The sequence below is a fragment of the Salmo salar genome, chromosome 17 (genome assembly GCF_965601325.2).
Source record: "Salmo salar chromosome 17, fSalSal1, whole genome shotgun sequence".
In the NCBI taxonomy this organism is placed as follows: Eukaryota; Metazoa; Chordata; class Actinopteri; order Salmoniformes; family Salmonidae; genus Salmo; species Salmo salar.
Genome location: NC_138307.1, coordinates 58333577 through 58356230, shown reverse-complemented (window position 1 = coordinate 58356230; position 22654 = coordinate 58333577). Strand labels below are relative to the sequence as shown.

Genomic DNA, 22654 nt, shown 5'->3' with positions numbered 1-22654 from the left:
TTTGCACTGAAGAGGACCTTTGAGTTATTTATTGATGCAGAACTAAAAACAGACAAGAACAGTGATTCTTATGACATTAATGAAGTGCAAAGAGTACTCTGGATTTGGTGAATTCCTGTTGGCTGGTTGGTATTAATATGGCAGCCTATTTGTAACCGTTTTAATATGTAATGGTAAAATGCACTGTTAACATGGCATGTCCACAGAATCAAAAAGCTGTTACATGTTTGGTACTTAAAAGTCCCAAGTTATTCTCAAGTTTAGAACTACAACTCCCAAAAGGCTCTTCGGCTTCCCTGTCCCTATCGTAACATTAATCGTCACATGGACCCTGTTCCTATAAATAAACCCAGTCCACTCGTGTTGATTTTGTTTCTGTCCCGCTAATATTTCTCAATGGAAAATCCTGCAATAATGGAAATGACAGCGCCACAGCTTTCTAACTTTGGAAATATGGGTGAGTCTTCGATTTGGGCAAACAGACTATCAATTTTTCAATCTGAACTACATAAATTCCAATTATTGACGGAAAGGTGGTGAATGTAAATATGTTCGCTTTTATTCATTGCCCAACATTGTTCATTGGATGAACGCATAATTGCGCAACCAAAGGGTAAATACGCAGGAGGTTGCGTTTGTGCCAGAGCCTCTCCCCTTCCTGCTAGGGTTTTGGGCAGACAGAACTGTGTTCATGAGGCCGCGACCTTAGGCAGGGCCCTTCAGGTGGAACAGCTGATTGAGGGTGGAGCATCTGTAAACATGGTGACAGTAGACAACATCACTCCGCTCCATGACGCCTGCATCCAGGGACATCCAAACTGTGCCCGACTGCCACTAGATGCAGGGGCTCAGGTGAGGCAGCTACAGTAGGGCTAAATATATAGAGCTGTAGCAAGACACCAATACACCTACAGCATGTGTAGCAGTAGTGGTCCCACTCCCTCTATCTCTTCATCCCTTCCTCTTTACCCCCTCTCCCCCAGGTGGACATGAGGACCATCCATGGTAGCACTCCTCTCTGTAACACCTGTGCTGCGGGGAGCCTGGAGTGTGCAAAGATGCTGCTGGAACATGGAGCCAAAGTCAACCCCTCCCTCACAGCACTCACTGCCTCTCCCCTGCACAGGCCTGCATAAAGGGTAAGACTGGGGCATGATGATGGGGTATATGACTGGGGAAATAGTGATAAGGCAGGGTCAGGTGGACTGGAGGAGAGAGAAAACAAGGCAGGAGAGGGAAGACTGACCAGGATAGGAGGGAAGAGACTGGTGGAATAGGTTTTAAACAGGAGAAGGAGAGGTAAGAGGACTGGAGGAAGAGGTAAGGCGATAAGGGGTATCACTAGGGAAAGTGAAGTAGGAGTGCAAGAGAAGGGGTGGGTGTGAGGAGGATGCACCATATGTGTATAGATATGTGTGAGAACTTCATATCTATAACGTTTGGTATCCGTCTATATACTGTAGGTAATGCAGATATAGCGAGGCTAATGATAGAGCATGGAGCCTTGCTAGAGGCCTTTGACCTCCAGTTTGGTACCCCGCTACATGCTGCCTGTGCCAAGGAGCATGTGGACTGTGCCAGGGTGCTGCTCAAAGCAGGTGAGGATGGGGACAAAGAGGAAAACATTGTCTCAGGCGACTGCTGTATTCATATCAATGGCTCTGTATGACTATACTGTGTTTATGAATACGTTTTACATACAAGTATTTGTTATGCTGGGTGGACACTGGAATTTCATTCACAAATCTGCCAAAAGGCCACATTTTCCTGAGGAAATGTAAGTATCGACTGTAAACAGAATGTGTTTTCTATTCAGGTGCCAAGGTGAATGCAGCTAAGTTCCATGAGACGGCTCTCCACCATGCTGCCAGAGTAGAGATGGTGGACATGATTGAGTTACTGGTGGACTTTGGAGGCAACGTGTATGTCACAGACAATGACAACAAAAAGCCCATAGACTACACCAAGCCTGGCTCTCCCACTGAACAATGTTTACAGTATTATGAAAGTAAGTCCAGAGGCAATAATATTTTCCATTTGTGTTTCTCCATCACTTATGTGACTTTTGTCATTGTGGCTGTCTGATTATCTCTAGGTACTCCTCTGAGTCTGCAGCAACTTAGCAGAGTGGCTCTGAGGACGTTGCTGGGTACCAGAGCTCTGGAGGTCGTAGGTCAACTGGACATATCTCAACTTACCATCAGCTACATTCTCTGAGACATGAGGGGTGCTGATGCTGCCTTATGAACTGACTCATGGATGGATTCCAAAAGGAATATCAGGAAAAGGAGAAAGCTTGAATACTAAGTTGGGACACATCATCTTCTTCTGAATATGTTTTGTTTACTGTGGGACACACATGCAATATGGTGTGATGTATTACTACGTTATAAGCAGTAACAATACATTGTAAAATACATTTCAAGAAGGCCTGCAACAATGATGTTATAATATTGTATAGAGATGAAAGCTTGTTTTAACATGGTTAGGGAAAATAAAGCCAAACAACTTCAGTTCTCTACTTTTGCAGTAATATGAACATTTTGACAAAACATTTGTACTACAACTCCCAGCATGCCCTTAAATCCGTCAAAGGCCATGTCAAAATCAGTCACGTGATGTGTCAGTGCCGCATGCACACAGCTCAAATGTGTTTGTTTACTTCTCGCTGGACGTAATTTACAGTTTTTCCACATAAAACGGGATTTGACCAAATTATGGAAGTTGAAACTGCCAGACCATACTGTAATATTCATATGTGAATACATACTGAATTATAATTGGATGCATTTTACCGCCGTATCATACTGTGCGGTGATTGGTTAAGACCACCCAGACGGTTAGGTCATGGGCAGTTGATCGTGGTTGGAGATAGGCTAACATGTAGTTGTAGCTAGTTAATAAAGAGTTATGTTAAGAAACATCCTGTAGTTCTGCGTTTTATTATTTTGTACAAAGTGTACAAAACAAAACATGGTGTCAGAGTAAATGGTCTTAAAAGATGGATTTTTCTGGAGTTCCTTCACCTCGAATGGACTGGGAGTCTACAAACTTACCCGATGCATGGCGTAAGTACAAACAGCATGTGGAGCTAATGTTCACGGGTCCCCTGAAGGAAAGAGGAGAAGAGGAAAAATGTAGCTACCTGCTCCTCTGGATCGGTGAAAAAGGGAGAGATATTTACAACACATGGACACTTACCGAGGCTGAATCAAAGGTACTGAAAACATACTACGATCGTTTTGAAGCATATGTTGTGCCGAAGACTAATACAATTTTCGATAGGTACAAATTCCATGAGAAAGTACAGGGAGCTAGCGAGTCTTTTGAACAGTTTGTGACTGAGCTGCGTCTGCTTGTGAAAGACTGTGATTATGCAAACAAGGATGAGATGGTCAGGGACCGTATTGTATTTGGAATACACTCACCGCGAGTGAGAGAGAAACTTTTGAATGTTGGGTCTGAGCTAACGCTGGACAAAGCTATCGACATAGCCAGATCTCACGAGCTAGCACAGGCTCAGATGAAAACCATTTCGCGCCGCAGCACGAGCGCATCACGTGAACAAGCAGTGCACGCAGTCAGGCAGACATCAAAGCACACCTCCGGTGCCCAGAGAGAGCGTTTCAGAACGGAGAGAGACATAACTCCAAAACAGAGCGACACAGACTCAAAACGCCCCAAAACATGTGGATATTGTGGATACAAAGTGCATGGCGAACAAGGAAATTGCCCAGCTAAAGGCAAACAGTGTACTAAATGTGGTAAATGGAATCACTTTGCAAAAGTGTGCAGAGCTTACCGTGGAAAAACAGTACACACAGTGAGTGAAGATGAAATGTCAATCAAAGAGTCAAATGATGATGAACTGTTTATTGATTCAGTGACACAGAAAAGTCACATATCAGAGACAGAGCAAGCCTTTGCTGACATTGAGATAGGAACACAAGGCACAAAGCTAAAGTTCAAACTAGACACTGGTGCACAAGTAAACATTATTCCTCTGAATAAGTACCGCAGCTTGACATCTGAGTGCGAGCTACAGCCCACCATGCGCAGACTGAATGGTTATGGTGGTGAACAGCTCCCAGTAAAAGGCACATGCACTTTCAAATGCAAATACAAGGAAAGTGACATGATGTTGGACTTTTACGTTGTTGACACTAGAGCACCTGCAGTGCTAGGTCTTAAAGCATGTTTAGACATGGACCTCATCAAGCTAGTTTTATCAGTAACAGCACCAGTAGAGACAGAAAATGTACTGGAGGAGTTTGCTGATGTCTTTACAGGAATAGGATTATTCCCAGGAGAATGTACCATTCACCTTGACCCAGACGCAACCCCTGTGGTCTACCCACCGAGAAAGATTCCCCTTGCTCTCCGTGCCCGTCTGAAGAAAGAGTTGGAGAGCATGGAGCAATCTGACATAGTCACCAAGGTTACAGAACCGACTGACTGGGTAAACGCGTTAGTGGTGGTGGAGAAACCACGCACAGGCAAGCTCCGAGTATGCCTCGACCCAAGAGACTTGAACAAGGCTATCAAACGGCCCCATTACCCTTTACCGACGCTAGATGGTATCACGCACAAGCTAGCGGGAGCACACTACTTCAGTGTCATGGACGCTAGATCAGGCTACTGGGCTATCAAGCTCACAGAAGAGTCATCTAAGCTCACAACATTCAACACACCGTTTGGACGCTACAGGTTCCGTCGCCTGCCTTTTGGGATTATCTCAGCCCAAGACGAGTTTCAGCGAAAGATTGACGAAGTATATGAAGGCCTCGACGGAGTTGTGGCAATTGTGGACGACATCCTTGTTTATGGTCGAACCAAAGAGGAGCACGACCGAAACCTCCGCGCGATGCTGCAAAGGTCCCGCGAGAGAGGAGTCCGGCTCAACCCCGAGAAGAGCACAGTCAGCGCTACAGAGGTCAGCTACTTCGGACATCTTCTCACAGCGAATGGAATCAAGCCAGATCCACAGAAGATCTCAGCCATAAAAGAAATGGAGCCACCAAAGAACCGTGCAGAGCTGGAAACAGTGCTTGGCATGGTCAACTACTTAGCCAAGTTCGCACCCAGCCTCTCCAATGCTAATGCACCCCTGCGTCAACTGCTAAAGCAGTCCAGTGAGTTTCTTTGGGACAAGCAACACGACATTGCTTTCCAGAATGTGAAAGACTTGATCACGAGAGAACCAGGACCAATCCTTGCCTACTACGACCCCAACAAAGAGCTCAGACTCCAAGTGGACGCGTCGAAGTATGGACTAGGTGCAGTGCTACTGCAAGAAGGAAAGCCCATCGGCTACGCTTCCAAATCTCTCACAGACTGTGAAATCAACTACGCTCAAATCGAAAAGGAGCTCTATGCCATTCTGTTCGGATGTAAACGTTTCCATCAGTACGTATATGGACGACAAGTCATTGTGGAATCCGACCACAAGCCCCTTGAGTCAATCATGAGGAAACCACTAGCTGCAGCCCCGCCAAGGCTACAGAGAATGATCCTTCAACTACAAAAATACGACTTCACAATCACTCACCGTCCAGGCAAAGACATCCCTGTCGCAGACACACTCTCCAGGAAGTTTCTTACCTACAAGGACAGCAGCCTCAGTGAGGGCATGGACATGCAAGTGCACACTGTGTACAGCAACTTACCAGTTAGTGACACGAAACTGAAGGAGATCCAAGCAGAAACAGAAAAGGACTCACAACTCACACAGCTGAGGAAAGTCATACAGGATGGATGGCCTGAGGAGAGGAGAAAATGCCCTCAGAGAGTCTCAGAATTCTGGAACCATCGTGATGAACTATCACAGATCAACGGAATCATTTTCAAAGGAGAGAAAATCATTATTCCTACCAGTCTCAGAGAAGAGATTTTGACAAAGATCCATGCTGGACACATGGGCATGGAAAAGTGCAAACAGAGAGCACGGGACATTTTGTTTTGGCCTGGAATGTGCAAACAAATAGAGGACATTGTTGGTAGATGCACCATCTGTCTTGAAAGACGCCCCTCAAACACCAAAGAGCCAATGTTACCTCACTGTATCCCAGACCGACCCTGGCAGGTTGTGGCAACCGATCTGTTCACCTGGAACAACGAGGACTACATCGTAACAGTGGACTACTACAGCAGATACTTCGAACTCGACAAGCTTCACAGCACCACATCTGCAGCTGTGATACACAAGCTGAAAGCAGCCTTCGCCAGGCATGGCATTGTAGAGACTTTAATATCTGACAATGGGCCCTGTTACAAATCAAATGAGTTTGAATCCTTCACAAAAGCATGGGAGTTCACACATGTCACCACAAGCCCACATTACCCTCAAAGTAATGGCCTTGCTGAAAAATCTGTGCAGATTGCTAAATCACTCATGGACAAAGCAAAAGCAGACAAGAGAGACCCCTACCTCAGTCTCCTTGAATACCGCAACACTCCAGTTGACAACTTCAAATCACCAGCCCAGCTGTTGATGAGCCGCAGACTTCGCTCAACCCTTCCCAGCACCAACCAGCAGCTGCAACCTGAGGTTGTCAGCTACAAGGAAATGCATGAAAAACGTGCACAGAGACACCAAGAACAAAAGCGATACTACGACAGGTCAGCTAGACCACTGCCACCACTGATCGACGGAGAGTCAGTTAGAATCCAGGAGCATGGCCTCTGGAAACCAGCAGTCGTCATCCAGCCAGCTGACACTGAACGTTCATATCACGTCCGCACAGCAGAAGGAGCAGTGTACCGCCGCAATCGTCGTCACTTACTGAACACAAAAGAACAACACACTGATGAGATGAACTGTTCCCCTGAAAGAGAACGTGATGGACTAAACACACACACAGCACAACATACACCACACTTACCTGCAACACCACAAGAGCTGTTGACTGACACAGAAGCATGCTCAACATCATATCGCACAAGGTCAGGAAGAGAGGTCAAGCCCAGAGCTGTCCTCGACCTGTGAAATGTCAAAGGGTGTAGGCGGATCGCTGCCCTAAAAGCGTTCCAGACTGTAAACTTGTTATTGAAAGTTCACTTGACATGCTTTGGTATTGTATTTGTTTCAAATGTTAAGATGTCATTTCTACAGTGAAAGCTGAGTTGCTGAGAATCCCTTGTTTGAAAAGTTGGATCATTGTTTCAGAGTCTATGTTGATTCAGTTGGTGTATTATGCAATATAAATGGTTACTTACCTTGAGTTCAAACTACAGAGCATGTATCCAAAAGAAAAGCTTAGAATATGTAAAACATTTGTATTTTGTTTAAAAGAAGGGGGATGTAATATTCATATGTGAATACATACTGAATTATAATTGGATGCATTTTACCGCCGTATCATACTGTGCGGTGATTGGTTAAGACCACCCAGACGGTTAGGTCATGGGCAGTTGATCGTGGTTGGAGATAGGCTAACATGTAGTTGTAGCTAGTTAATAAAGAGTTATGTTAAGAAACATCCTGTAGTTCTGCGTTTTATTATTTTGTACAAAGTGTACAAAACAAAACACATACTTCTTTGGAGACATAGGTGCCTATAAAAGCATTTCGGCTCCTTGAAATTGTATGCCAGCTAGCTAACATTCATTTGGTTACTGCATGTCATAGCTAACAAGCATGTGTTGATGATATAACAGCAACGTAAATCAGCTACATATGTGCCATGTTGTGTTTTACTCCATATCGATTGTCAAGTAAAGGTTTACGTTGGCAAAATGTGATGTCAACACAAGAGATTATCTAGCATGCACTTACCTAGCGCCGGCTGATTATGTAGCAATAGGTATTCTCTTGCTGTTTGCTCTCTGGCTGATGACTGTGTGGCTTGCCCCAGGCTGCTGGTCGGAGAGGACCGAGGTGCACAAGGCGGCCTCTGAGGGACATGCTGCCCAGCTGCAGAAACTCATCCAGAGCGGAGCCTCCGTCAACATAGTGGCTGTGGACTCCATCACCCCCCTCCATGAGGCATGTGAAAGGGGGCAGACCCAGTGTGTCAGACTGCTACTGGATGCGGGAGCACAGGTGAGACTGTCACTAAGTTGAGAGAGAGAGATGAGAGAAATAACGTCAATAAATGAGGTAGGTTAGCCATAGAAGAATACAGGATTGTCAACACACACTCTAGTCATATCACAGGAGAAAGGTGTGACCCAGATTCAACACAGGTTAAAGATCAACAGAAGAGAAAGTAATGTGTTAATTAGGATATATACATACATATAATGGCAGTGTTGTCCTGTAGGTGGATGCCCGTAACACGGACGGTAGCACCCCTCTGTGTGAGGCCTGCTCGGTCGGGAGCTTTGACTGTGTGAGGATGCTGCTGGAGTATGGGGCCAAGGTGAACCCCACCCTCTCTTCCCGGACCACCTCACCCCTACACGAAGCCTGCCTGGGGGGTAAGTGTGTGGCAGGTGTAGGATGAGCGTGCATCAAGATTGTTTGAGAACTTGTGACTTGGTCTGTTCTTGTGTTTCAGGAAATGCTGACGTTGTGAAGATCATGATCGCTAAAGGTGCCAGCCTGGAGGCATATGACCTGTACTATGGGACCCCACTTCATGTGGCGTGTGCCAACGACCACACAGACTGTGTCAAGGCACTACTCAACGCAGGTGAGCATTAGAGAATAGCACTATCTAACAACAAATTATTTGATTTTGAAGAAGAAGAGCACAATGAAGATAGTCCTGAATAGAGAATAAAACCCTGGGTTTGAGTTCCCAACTCTGAGGTGAACCTTTATTAATAACCTCTTTTGTGTGTCATTTGTTTCCTCAGGTGCCAAAGTGAATTATGCTCGGCTGCACAAGACGGCCCTGCACCATGCTGCTAAAGTGAAGAGTGTAGACATGATCGACATGCTGGTGGAGTTTGGGGCGAACATCTACGCCAAAGACAAAAACGATAAGAAGCCCATTGACTACATCGAACCCGGTTCTCCCGCTGCACTCTGCTTAGAGTTTTATGAAAGTAAGTCAGTGTGAGAGAGGTTTTTAAACTACAGTTACCAGTTATAAGCTATAGACATGTACTGTACCCATATGTTTTTTTTTTTGTGGATTTCTAAGCAATGTCACAGTGTCACCAGTAGGTGGTGCCCATTGCTAATTTTTCAGGATCAAAAAGTTACAGGTAGTGGAAAAGTATATATTTTTTAAAATAATAACTTGATAATGTTGAACCCATCAAAAACAGCTGTTTGAACACTTCTTAATTGGTACACAATACTCGGGTCAAGGTAGATTTCATTTCTTCCTGGTACGGAGCCTCCTTTTTTTTATGGGCCTAATTCTTCTTCTTATTTTTTTTCCCATGTACATTCGACAAGCTAGTTTTTTAGCTAGCTAGCTTATCAGGCTATCTAGTGTTATCGCAAACTTTGTTTTAGAGGTGAATAACTTGCAGAAAGTAATCAATTACTTTGGTAAATAAACTAAACCATATTCATACAGGGTTTTATGACAGTAGAAATAATCCAATGATCATAATTGGGTAAGGAAATCCAATAATTCCTTCAGCAACCAAAACAAATTATCTGCACTGACCGCCATCTTGCGTGCCATCCTTTATGGGCCTAATTATAGAATGACATATGAAGTAGCATCCATATTAATTTCAAATCAAACTTTATTTGTCACATGCGCCGAGTACAACAAGTGTAGACCTTACCGTGAAATGCTTACTTACAAGCCCTTAACCAACAGTGCAGTTCAAGAAGAGTTAAGAAAATATTTACCAAATAAAAAGTAACACAATAATGTGAAGTGACTACACATAGATAATAAACAGCGAGTAGCAGCAGTGTACAAAATAAATGGAGCGGGAGGAGGGGGTTTGTCAATGTAATTGTCCGGTGGCCATTTGATTAATTGTTCAGCAGTCTTATGGCTTGGGAGTAGAAGATGTTAAGGAGCCTTTTGGTCCTAGACTTGGTGCTCCGGTACCACTTGCTGTGAGGTAGAAGAGAAAACCGTCTATGACTTGGGTGACTGGAGTCTCTGATAATTTTATGGGCTTTCCTCTGACACCACCTATTATATAGGTCCTGGGCCGTACGCACTACCCTGTGTAGTGCCTTACGGTCAGATGCTGAGCATTTGCCGTACCAGGCGGTCTTGGTGTGTTTGGACCATCATAGTTCGTTGATGTGGACACAAAGTAACTTGAAAATCTCGACCCGCTCCACTAGAGCCCCGTTGATGTTAATGGGGGACTGTTCGGCCCGCCTTTTCCTGTAGTCCACGATCAGCTCCTTTGTCTTGCTCACATTGAGGGAGAGGTTGTTGTCCTGGCACCACACTGCCAGTTCTCGGACTTCCTCCCTATAGGCCGTCTCATCATTGTCGGTGATCAGGCCTACCACTGTTGTGTTGTCAGCAAACTTAATGATGGTGTTGGAGTCGTGTTTGGCCAGCAGTCGTGGGTGAACAGGGAATACAGGAGGAGACTAAGCATACACCCCTGAGGGACCCTAGTGTTGAGGATCAGCGTGGCAGACTTGTTGTTGCCTACCCTTATCACCTGGGGTCGGCCCTTCAGGAAGTCCACGATCCAGTTGCAGAGGGAGGTGTTTAGTCCCAGTATCCTTAGCTTAATTGAATAGGATCTCTGTGGTTCTAGTAGTAAAGATTTGTCATTTAACTAACTAAAATGTATTACCTTTCAATGTGGCATGAACACAACCAGTCATGATGTTTTCATCTGATGTCAAACCATAAAAGGCTCATGTAGGCTACACGCGCACATTTGTCCACTCACAAATTAATTCCAACAGCCAAACAGTGCTCTGTGCCCCAACCATTTGATGAATGGAAAGAAACATCTGTTAAAACACCAGAAAGTGTAATGACATTCTGCGATTGTCATTCTGCCTACAATTGTAGCCTGAATTGATGCGTCTACTTGTAGCCTGAATTGATGTCTGTGCGCGTCAGTCTTATCCAGTCATCTCTGCCTTGGAAAAATTTCAGTGTTCTCCTCGAACAACACCGCATTATGGAGTGTCGATAATATGCCACCCAATTTCAAGTCCATTTTTCATGCGGCTGACGTGGTCATGATAAATAATGTTGTAAAAGCTTACAGTTTTTTAGTCATTTTGTTTTAATTGTTGTGATAGGCTCATTATTTACCGGTATGGTTTATCCCATCTATTTCTTTTTTTAGGATGCAATACCGGACTGTACTATCTTACTTTAACCCCTGACGATACGCAGTCTTACGTCAGAAAGATATTTCTCCAGTATTTTGAACATAGGCTAAGTCCATCTGTCCTGTCCCTCAAATTAATGTCTATCCTATTCAGGTTCCAGGAGGCTGATTAAATTAGTACCGGTCTATAACATTCAGCTTAGCTACCTGTCAGTAATTGACGATGAGACCCAAACCCAGACAGATTCCTCTGCCACAGAGCCACTCGTGGAATGTGAGACCAGGTCTGTGTGAGAAGCCACACAGCAACAGTATCCTAGGCATCAGACACAGACACCTCTTGTAAGGAAAAATATTAACTTTATTTCATGAAGTGCAAGGACATTGTGACATACAGTTTTAAACATTTGCTCAACTCAGTCCTATTGTTGGGTTATGCAAGCAAACGACAACATAATATCCCTGCTCAAAAGCTCCAGTCTTTAAAGATACTAAATAGGACCCATATCTCTGACTGTGTATTGACACTTGAGTACTCTATTCCTGTGTTCTATATATTGTGGCTAGAGACTACATCTCCCCTAAACCTTTGCGGTTGTCTACCTGTAGGTACTCCATTGAGTCTGCAGCAGCTGAGCAGAGTGACCCTGAGGACGATGCTGGGTATCAGAGCTCTGGAGGTCGTAGTTCAACTGGACATACCAAAGCAAATCATTAGCTTCCTCTGTTACCACTGACACCATTATCTTACTAAGGAGAAGGAAGGAAGCTCAGACATTGAAACCTTTCTATAAAACATCACAATTATCATAATGCTACAGTCTGAACTTTAGATACCACTCGATTAGATGCATAAAAATAATATGCAGACAGCAAAGCACAGGTTTCCAAACAGTATTTTTAAGCAGAGCACTTTTTTCTTTGTCTTCAGAATGTGTGCCATATCAACACATTAGATGCATATTTAAAGAACAGAAGCATAGGAGGTTTTAATGGGGACTTTTTACATACAGTTTATTCTTAACTCCCATATCTTGTAAACCTACATGAAAGACAAATGGAGGGAAAATGAGGAAGTGGGGGAGAGTAGAAAAGAAATGGAGGAGAAGAAGTGATTTTGGCAGCTGATCCTGCCCACTCTGCAATACCATCTGTGTACACTACACCAGCATTTTAGTCGCCATGACAATGCGGCAGCAACACATCCCAGATCTCCGGTACATCCTCAGGGATGAGAAACGGTGTTGCAGCAGGAGGATGAGCGGCGTTCCCGTTGACACGCTCCAGATGTCACTGTGTATCCCAGATTCCTCCCTGACATCGGAACGGAAACCACACCTGACAACTGGATGTGTTTGAGGCGGACATTGTGGAATCCAGGCAACAGAGAAGCACCATGGAAAACAATCCGGCTTTTTTACCGTTAGCGTCTCTGATCTGTTGCATCCGCTATAGCTGAGACGGCCCAGGCCTGAATACGTTGTCTGTTTTTGGGGTATGTGATGGATTCCTCAGATTCCTTTGGGGTTTATGGATTCCTCAGAGTTACACGATGTCTCTCTGGTCACTATTGGTACTGTTATTTGACATAACCCATCTTAATAATGGGAACGAGGAATATGTAAGGCAATGTGCATTAATCAAAAAATGTGTTTATAAAAGATAATGACCTATTTAATCTCTCCTCACTGGCCACACTACCTCATTTCAGTGTGGATAATTGGGTAATATTTGGTTGAGACGTTAATCAATGAGATTACAACCAATATTAACCCACTCAAATTAAATTCCAATAGAAAAACAATGTTGATTTTTCGTTTCGTTGTCACCCAAATATTTAGCACTGCGCTTTCAACCATTTTAAAGCACAGCAAAGCTCAAATGGGAATACAATGTCAGATATTGATAAATCCCTGTGCTTAATCTAATAGCAGAACCAAATGACCTGGATTGCAGTTGAGATTACATTAAAAGTACATGAGTGCAAAAGATCAATGCCGTTTTGAGATTCTGTGCAGATTATTACAGCAGTTGTTGTGATCTCCACAGACCTGTGACCTATGCATGCTATCTTACACATGCACTCTTTTATATGACTACAGTAACCTCAAAATGTGGTCATGGATGTGTTACTCTTTTTTAAGTTTGAATGTTACATTCGTTTTTTAAGATAACTTTAGTCTAAGGCTATTTACTGTATTACAAAGTAATATTGTGTTTTGTTGACAACACAACCAAATATCAACATTTTAAAGGAGATGTATCTTGTGCTTGGATAGTTCCATCTGTGCCACTGACTTAGTCTGGCTTTAATTCCAATTTGTCTACAAATGAATGATTGCTATGTTGGATTCACGACTCCATCTAACCGAAGACAAATGTATTTTCCATATAGATTCCACGTCACAGTATGTTGACAAATTGTTGAAACAACGTTTATAGTACCAAGTACAACGCAAGTGACTATCCTTTCAGATAATCCATCTGTTTAACCCATTTTGGGAACTGTCAAGTTTTTGAATGCACTCGAAAGCAAAATATGCCCTCGAAAAGTAACTTAAGTCAGTATCATCAATAATCTCAAGCAGCTTCCCCCCCCCCCATTGAGCCTCTTCCAAATCTGTGCTGAGACAGCATGTCTGCTGGACTATTGAGTAAATGACATATCTATGTCAAGTGTGAAGGTTGTCAGATCATCGCTTGCAGCGTTCGAGAGCTTTTTACCAGGACAGGAACCTATTTGGAAGTGTTTTCTGTGGAAACAACGCGGCCTCATCCATTACCGTCTTAACCGTTCAGAACACAAACATAAATAAAGTCAGGAGCAGAAATAGCTGGAGCCATCCCTGTTCACATGAAGGAACGAGGATAAATGCCCTCTTTAAAATAGCTTGTTAAAATAACTGACCCCGGTTCAGAAGGGATCTGCTACTGCTAAGTCTTAAAATAGGCTGACCATGTAGATGACGGTTTGAAAGCATTTTTCTCAGTCTTAACATTAAGATGAAACAGACGGAGGAGACGAGAACAGGCATGAGAAGAATGTCCAGTTATAAAAAAGAAAGAGAAAAAAAAGTGCAATTTTGGGATTTTGGATCAGCCTTTAAAAGGAATGATACACCTGTTTCAGAAGCTCTTTCTCTGGCTGTTCAGATAAGGCAAAACCAGTCAAAGGTATCTGCACAGAGATTTTAAACATCAGGTATTTGGTGCTGTGTCGACAACAGAGGTTATTTTTCAATCAAGCAATGTAACATCAAAGTAGACTGGATCTAGCATGCTGCTTGCACACTTGATACAGTGTATTCATGAATCAGTATTGGGTACTAAGAATGCTACAAATACCTATTTATTATGATACATGTTTATGTAACTGTTTAAATCTGTCAGAGTCAAATACTATTGTAAATAATATATCCTCCACAGAAATGTATGTATAGATGACTGTTGCTCTGTATACTGTAAGACTGGCATTGTGTGTTAATGAACGACATTGTTGACATGCTCGCTGCCGTTTGGATTTTATTACGATAAGCTCGATTCATTCATCTAAATTGGGTCAACTGTTAGAGTAGGCCAATATCATGATGAACAGAAATGGAAATGAGGAACAAGATGGATCTCCAGCCATAATTTTGTCCAGTGTCCACTAGGATGTGCCATAGGTTAGGAATTTGTTTTACAACAATCAATCTCCTCGCTCACTCGTCATGTTACAAAGCAGCTGCACTGCCAGAGCATCAGGCCATGTTGCGTCTCTGAGACAAGGAAAACATGTGCTCCAACACTAGTAGACAAGAGGCTCTGAGTACATCTGTTTTCCTGAGTTGTCTGAGCTGATATGGAGATATAGTGAACCTTGAACTGTCCATTTGAAGACATTGATTAATAGGCTAGCATTTGAGACAACTACATAAAAGGATTAAAATGTGCTCATTCTTGAGGGAGGCGAGAATACTCTCATTCACCCCCCCCCCCCCCCCCCCCCCTTAGATTACAGAATAAAAGGCTAATCGGTTAGTAAGAGTGAGATGGATGGGACTACTGTATTCCCCTGTACTTCCTCTGTTGCTCTCCTAACACAAAAACAACAGGTCACGCTGATGTGCTTTCCTAGATGACATCTATCTGTACTATCTCAGAGATATCCCAAGGTTTATACGTGGAATGGAGTTAGTCTAGTTAGCTTTCAACCTTTGGCATATCTACTGAGAGGTTCGAGTTCAATGTGTATTATCCTCACATCTTTGTTAGCAATAAGAGACAACTCTTCACCTCTTTGTAGACAAGTTTGTAAACTTCCTCGGGGGAGGGGAGAGATTAAGGATGGATGTAGATAGATCAGGCAGGAATCTGAGAGGCTCAGTGTGTTTCAGAGGAGAGATAGACTTAATGCTGTGATGGACTGCTAGGCTTTACTTGGAGAGCTCTTCAACTCCAGTTAGGAATCCTTCCCCCACTCAACGAGGAGCAGATGTGAGACAGTGTTTGTGCCAAGCTGGGACTCTGATAGTTACTTTCAACTATGAGTAACTGATTTAGGACCAGCCTGTCCTGCACTCAAGTCTTCACCTTAACCATAATGGGACTAACAACAAAATTGGCCCCGGACCAGTTATTAAAAGCTTGGTGTAATTATAGCTTCTCCACTCCCATGTAATTATAGCAATGGGTTAGAAGTTCATATTAAGGACAATCTCTACCACACCATAACTCAGAACTGGTCAGGCACTACAACACACAGCACACACAGCCTCTGTCTGCTTGTTAGAGTAAGAGGCAGTGAGGCACAATTTTGGGTGTTTTGTGTCTCCTAAATCTGCTTTAACGGTGACTGGTGGGATTGAATTATTCCGCTGAACTGGTAAATAAAGCACGGCGATTGGGAGGAGAATACTGGTTTGAAAGCAGCTCTTCTTTGAAGTGATCCTAATCTGTATGATTGAATGGACGTGTGTTTGACTGAAAACATCATCAAACGCATAGGCACACCTGTTTATGGCCTTGGTCTGAAATCACGTGGGACCTCTTCAGCGGTTCACTGCAGTATAGCTACAACAGATTGGTACTCAAAACATGGTTAGAATGATCAACTCTTCATAACTGTAGCTTTAATACCTTTTAATACATTTTTAGCACCATCTAGCTAGTCCACCTAGCTAGTCCACATCTAGCAAGCTAGTCCACCTAACACGTCATAAATTAAAAGTCACTAAGTCAGTATTCCAGAGGATTTATCCAGAAGGCCTCTGGCTGGGCGTTGTCATTCAGACTTACTGTAAAACAGCCTGGTCTCCTCCAGTCTGAGAAAATGTGCACATCTGTCTAGTCAGCCACACACACACACACACGCACACGCACACACACACACACACACACACACACACACACACACGTCCCAGAAGCACAGCGAGCGGCCAGATGACCACACCATCTGGTTATATTTCCTAAAGGGAGTGTCCAGGCCAGTTCTACCCCACCCTGCTTCCTAGTCTTACACAGTACTACTCCAGTTCAGTCAGCAGTTTCTTCTTCCCAGACAAAGTCTCTCTCCAATGACACGTACGCCTGGTCAGCAGTAGTCAACTGGCCCACACCTCAGACAGACAGGAGGACCGAGACGGACAGACTGTCCTGGGCTAGCCCAGGGAGGACAGGAGGACCCAGACGGACAGACTGTCCTGGGCTAGCCCAGGGAGGACAGGAGGACCCAGACGGACAGACTGTCCTGGGCTAGCCCAGGGAGGACAGGAGGGCCCAGACGGACAGACTGTCCTGGGCTAGCCCAGGGAGCACAGGAGGGCCCAGATGGACAGACTGTCCTGGGCTAGCCCAGGGAGCACAGGAGGGCCCAGATGGACAGACTGTCCTGGGCTAGCCCAGGGAGCACAGGAGGGCCCAGACGGACAGACTGTCCTGGGCTAGCCCAGGGAGCACAGGAGGGCCCAGATGGACAGACTGTCCTGAGCTAGCCCAAGGAGCACAGGAGGGCCCAGACAGACAGACTGTCCTGGGCTAGCCCAGGGAGCACAGGAGGGCCCAGACTGGCACTATGACTAGAAATGCAGGCAAAAAAGTACACATGCATGCACACACTTTATTTTTCTCACAAACACTTTAACAGACTGATTGTGTATGAGTCTGTCATATTCTTACACACACTCTCTCCCCATCTCTCCAATATCCAATTTTTCTTTGTAAGCAAGTCTCAGCTTCTCGTGCTTCAAGCCTGCACTCTATTGAAAGATAAAGAAGAAAAGCTAAATGCTGATTGGATTGGTTTGAGACCTCGGGGGGCCTTTGGCAACCACAGTACAACAGACGTTTAAGAAAGAGCTGTGAGCTTTTTCAAGAAGACAAAGCAGCAAATGTGGAAGCGGTTATTTCCCTCCTCAGAGGCCTTCATCTACATCTGCAGTTGCGTTCACATGGTGCCTTTTGTCAAAGCTATTGGTTATGGGTATTTGACACCTTAGGGGCAAAATTCACATGCACACCCGACATATATGCAAACACACATATAGACACACAACTACCCCCTTCTCACAAAGCACATTAAATATCCACACATTCTCAGAAGTCGAGTATTTAAACTGGTCTGATTTCCTTTGCGCACCACAAGAAAAAGAACAATGTTCTTTGTGAGCAGTCAAACACATATTTGGGTGAAGGATAAAAATGCTAACACGTTGTACAGTGCCTTGCAAAAGTATTCATCCCCCTTGGCGTTTTTCCTATTTTGTTGCATTACAACCTGTAATTTAAATGGATTATTATTTGGATTTCATGTAATGGACATACACAAAATAGTCCAAATTGGTGAAATGAAATGAAAAAAATAACTTGTTTCAAAAAATTATAAAAAATGTAAAAGTGGTGCATGCATATGTACTCACCCCCTTTGCTATGTAACCCCTAAATAAGATCTGATGCAACCAATTACCTTCAGAAGTCACAATTAGTTAAATAAAGTCCACCTGTGTGCAATCTAAGTGTCACATGATCTCAGTATATATACACCTGTTCTGAAAGGCCCCAGAGTCTGCAACACCACTAAGCCAGGGGCACCATGAAGACCAAGGAGCTCTCCAAACAGGTCAGGGACAAAATTGTGGAGAAGTACAGATCAGGGTTGGGTTATAAAAAAATATCAGAAACTTTGAACATCCCACGGAGCACCATTTAAATTCATTATTAAAAAATTGAAAGAATATGGCACCACAATAAATCTGCCAAGAGAGGGCCGCCCACCAAAACTCATGGACCAGGCAAGGAGGGCATTAATCAGAGAGGCAACAAAGAGACCAAAGATAACCCTGAAGGAGCTGCAAAGCTCCACAGCGGCGATCTGAGTATCTGTCCATAGGACCACTTTAAGCCGTACACTCCACAGAGGTGGGCTTTACGGAAATGTGTCCAGAAAAAATCCATTGCTTGACGAAAAAAATAAGCAAACACGTTTGGTGTTCGCCAAAAGGCATGTGGAAGACTCCCCAAACGTATGGATAAGGTACTCTGGTCAGATGAGACTAGAATTGAGCTTTTTGGCCATCAAGGAAAACGCTATGTCTGGCGCAAACCCAACACCTCTCATGTTTTTCATCGGCAGGGACTGGGAAACTGGTCAGAATTGAAGGAATGATAGATGGTGCTAAATACAGGGAAATTCTTGAGGGAAACCTGTTTCAGTCTTCCAGAGATTTGAGACTGGGATGGAGGTTCACCTTCCAGCAGGGCAATAACCCTAAGCATACTGCTAAAGCAACACTCAAGTGGTTTAAGAGGAAACATCTAAATGTCTTGAAATGGCCTAGTCAAAGCCCAGACCTCAATTCAATTGAGAATCTGTGGAATGATTTGAAGATTGCTCTACACCAGCGGAACCCATCCAACTTGAAGGAGCTGGAACAGTTTTGCCTTGAAGAATGGGAAAAAATCCCAGTGGCTAGATGTGCCAAGCTTATAGAGACATATCCCAAGAGACTTGCAGCTATAATTGCTGCCAAAGGTGGCTCTACAAAGTATTGACTTTGCGGGGGTGAATAGTTATGCATGCTCAATTTTTCTGTTTTTTTTGTCTTATTTCTTGTTAGTTTCACAAAAAATATTTTGCATCTTCAAAGTGGTAGGCATGTTGTGTAAATCAAATGATACAAACCTCCCCCAAAAATCAATTTTAATTCCAGGTTGTAAGGCAACAAAATAGAAACAATGCCAAGGGGGTGACTACTTTCCCAAGCCACTGTATGTAACCCAAATATCCCTGTATCAATCAATCAAATGTATTTATAAAGCCCTTTTTACATCAGCATTTAGAAGGAAATGATGGGTCTGGTTGTATGGCTGTAGAATAAGGTCCTGAAGCTACTGTCTCCTGCGTTGGTTGGTGGAGCTGGCCAGAGAAACAATGTGATCCAGAACAGAATGTACTCCAGGTTGTTTCCCTGTTGCTAATAGGCCTGTTCTCATTCTGACAACCATCAATTTGACATTTTATCGCCCACAATAATGACACGGTGTGACAGGCTGCCCAACCTGGATTTACTACTGCTTCTTACGTTATGAAACACTTTTACTGCATGTTCCTATCTGGCGGTTTGACCTTATTTAGACTAGGAAAGCAGTGTCAACTAGACCGGTTGTTCTCTGTACAGGTGAAATAACTATGTTAGTGGGGGAACGGGAGGACGAGAAGGAGGGAGATGTGTCTTTTTGGCTGTAGAAGAAACTGCGCAGTCAGACATTGTGTAGACCGTTATGTTCTTCTAAGGTCTTGTTTATTACCTGCTGATTTAATGCAGATGATAAATAGTTTTCGGGGAAAATCTCTTTCTCAAACAGGACAGGTACTATATTACCCTGTCCTTCTTCACTGACATAACTAAAGACCTTAGTGATCAAAGACAGTACAAGGACATGATCCTATCATTTCCACAGTAGTATGTATCAATGAGCCAAGCTAGTGAATAACAACAGAGGTAGGAGGGTAATAATCAAGTTTGAATCTGAACTTTCCCACTCTGGGATTTACAACCAGTTTGTTATTTTGGGCGAATAGGTGGATTATAACACTCAGAATGATCATGCCTTAGTGCTTTATAATTTGTGGGTGTTTGAGAGGAAAAACATAAGAAAGAGTTGAGTAAGTGATTCTGTGTCTAGTTTGTTTTCATGCCAGTGTGTGTGTGTTTTGGTCCATTGCGTGGCGACGACAGTAAAGAAGAATTCAAGGTTTGATTCAACACAGCATTTTTCAGTGGCCTTAATTCATGGCTGTTGCTTTTTAAGGCTTGTTTATATGGAGATAAGATTAGCCACTAAGTAACAGTGTGGCGCCTGAAAGCTGCAGAGGGGAAATATTTACACCTGTGACTGAGTTTCTGTCTCAGTTTAGTGGTATCACATAGTTCTTCTATTTTGGGCTTAGTGCCGTGACTGGTCCTTCCCCCACTTCATTCAGGGTCTGGCCTGTTTATTTTGAGGTGATTGTGTTGGTTAGTGCTCAGATATTCAGGCATTGGAATTCCTGACGTTCTTCAGGCACGTATCTCTCCTCTCAGCTCACCTTCCCTAGCTGATTCAGTGGCATGTGGCTTATATCAAGAGTGATAGGAGGAAAATGGCTTTGTGTGTGTTCTTGTGAACGTGGGTCTGTCTGATTTAACACGATGCCTCCCACGGGCTAACTGCACCATACATCCTCTAACTATGAGTTTTATGGCGTGGGTCTCGTGCTGTGTCCTCAAAGCCCTGACCTTTGACCTGGAGACCAGCTCAGATCCTCTACCCTGGCACTGCTCAACCATGACCCCCAAGACAGGACAACATTTACCTCATCTCTACTCCATCTGTGTGTCCCCGCCCCTTTCTCTCTGACTCACACTTGTTACCGTACTAGAGATATTTGAACAAATCAGTTGAAGATGCCCCATTTTACGATTTTCCATTTGAAAAGTTTACCTCATAACCTCTCTCTGAAAAAGTGGTTCTGATGAGAATAGGTGAGGGGCTGATTCCTGGAACTGACTCTACCCCCCCCAGACCCTAACCCCATTTCTGCCACAGTGACCCCCCTTTATGACCTCCAGAAGAGCTGTGTCCTAGGAGCCAGAGGTGAGGGGTCAGTAGGGGGTGCCTGTCGTGTGTGGCGGCCTGAGTGAGAGGGTCACCCAGCTGCTCTAATCAGTTGGGTCTAGGACGACCCTATGGGACATCTGCCGCATGCCTCACATTCCGATATACACACACATAGTGGTGTAAAGTACTTAAGTAAAAATACTACTTAAGTTGTTTTTTGGGGTATCTGTACTTTACTTAACTATTTATATTTTTGACAACTTTTACTTCACCTCATTCCTGAAGAAAATAATGTACCAAAAATGTACCAAATGGTGCCATCTGATTTGCTTCTATAAAGAGTTTGAAATTATTTGTACTTTTACTCTTGATACATAAGTATATTTTAAACTTTTGTTCAAGTAGTGTTTTACTGGGTGACTTTCACTTTTACTTTAGTTCTTTTCTATTAAGGCATCTTTACTTTTAAAATTGGGTACTTTTTACACTACTGTGTATATACACACACACACGCACACAAATTGCAATACATTGTGAGAATTGTCTCTAGAAATTCCCAGCCCTCAGTTAATTGTGCTTATTCATTCCTACACACTACAGGCAACCTTGGACCATGAGAAGCCAACATCACGTTTATACCACAACCCCACACACACGTATCAAACAAGCAAAGCGTCAATACAGGATTAAGATTGAATCCTACTACACCGGCTCTGACGCTCGCCGGATGTGGAAGGGATGGCAAACTATTACGGACTACAAAGGGAAACCCAGACGTGAGCTGCACAGTGACAGGAGCCTACCAGACGAGCTAAATGCCTTTTATGCTCTCGTTGAGGCAAGCAACACTGAAGAATGCACGAGAGCACCAGCTGTTCTGGATGACTGTGTGATAACGCTCTCGGTAGCCGATGTGAGCAAGACCTTGAAACAGGTCAACATTCACAAAGTCGCGGGGCCAGGCGGATTAGCAGGACGTGTACTCAAAGCATGCGCGGACCAACTGGCAAGTGTCTTCACTGACATTTTCAACCTCTCCCTGACTGAGTCTGTAATACCTACATGTTTCAAGCAGACCACCATAGTCCCTGTGCCCAAGGAAGCGAAGGTAACATGCCTAAATGATTACCGCCCCGTAGCGCTCACATCGCTAGCCATGAAGTGTTTTGAAAAGCTGGTCATGGCTCACCCTCCTGTACTTCCTGTTCACCCACGACTGCGTGGCCAAACACGACTCCAACACCATCATTAAGTTTGCTGTCGACACAACAGTGGTAGGCCTGATCACCGACAACGATGAGACGGCCTATAGGGAGGAGGTCAGAGAACTGGCAGTGTGGTGCCAGGACAACAACCTCTCCCTCAATGTGAGGAAGACAAAGGAGCTGATCGTGGACTACAGGAA

At 43.9% G+C, this 22654-nt stretch overlaps 1 protein-coding gene and 1 long non-coding RNA gene across 3 annotated transcripts; both read left to right on the top strand.

The window, feature by feature from the left end:
* The first annotated feature begins 17 nt into the window (after nucleotides 1-17).
* Nucleotides 18-1229, top strand: LOC106576229 (uncharacterized). Its single transcript, XR_014381184.1, has 2 exons — nucleotides 18-852; nucleotides 984-1229. It is a non-coding gene; the product is annotated as an uncharacterized LOC106576229 (long non-coding RNA).
* A 1366-nt stretch (nucleotides 1230-2595) lies between these two features.
* LOC106576228 (ankyrin repeat and SOCS box protein 13) lies at nucleotides 2596-22414 on the top strand. Of its 2 annotated transcripts, none has more exons than XM_014153274.3 (7): nucleotides 2596-2745; nucleotides 7536-7550; nucleotides 7854-8041; nucleotides 8262-8418; nucleotides 8499-8633; nucleotides 8800-8991; nucleotides 21850-22414. In XM_014153274.3, the coding sequence occupies exons 1-7, from the start codon at nucleotides 2718-2720 to the stop codon at nucleotides 21864-21866; spliced, it is 732 nt and encodes a 243-aa protein (XP_014008749.1). In that variant the 5' UTR covers nucleotides 2596-2717; the 3' UTR covers nucleotides 21867-22414. The 2 variants fall into 2 exon arrangements, with proteins under 2 accessions (XP_014008749.1, XP_014008748.1); XM_014153273.3 differs by lacking the exon at nucleotides 21850-22414 and adding an exon at nucleotides 11782-14672 and having other exon boundaries at nucleotides 2598-2745.
* Nucleotides 22415-22654: the final 240 nt, after the last annotated feature.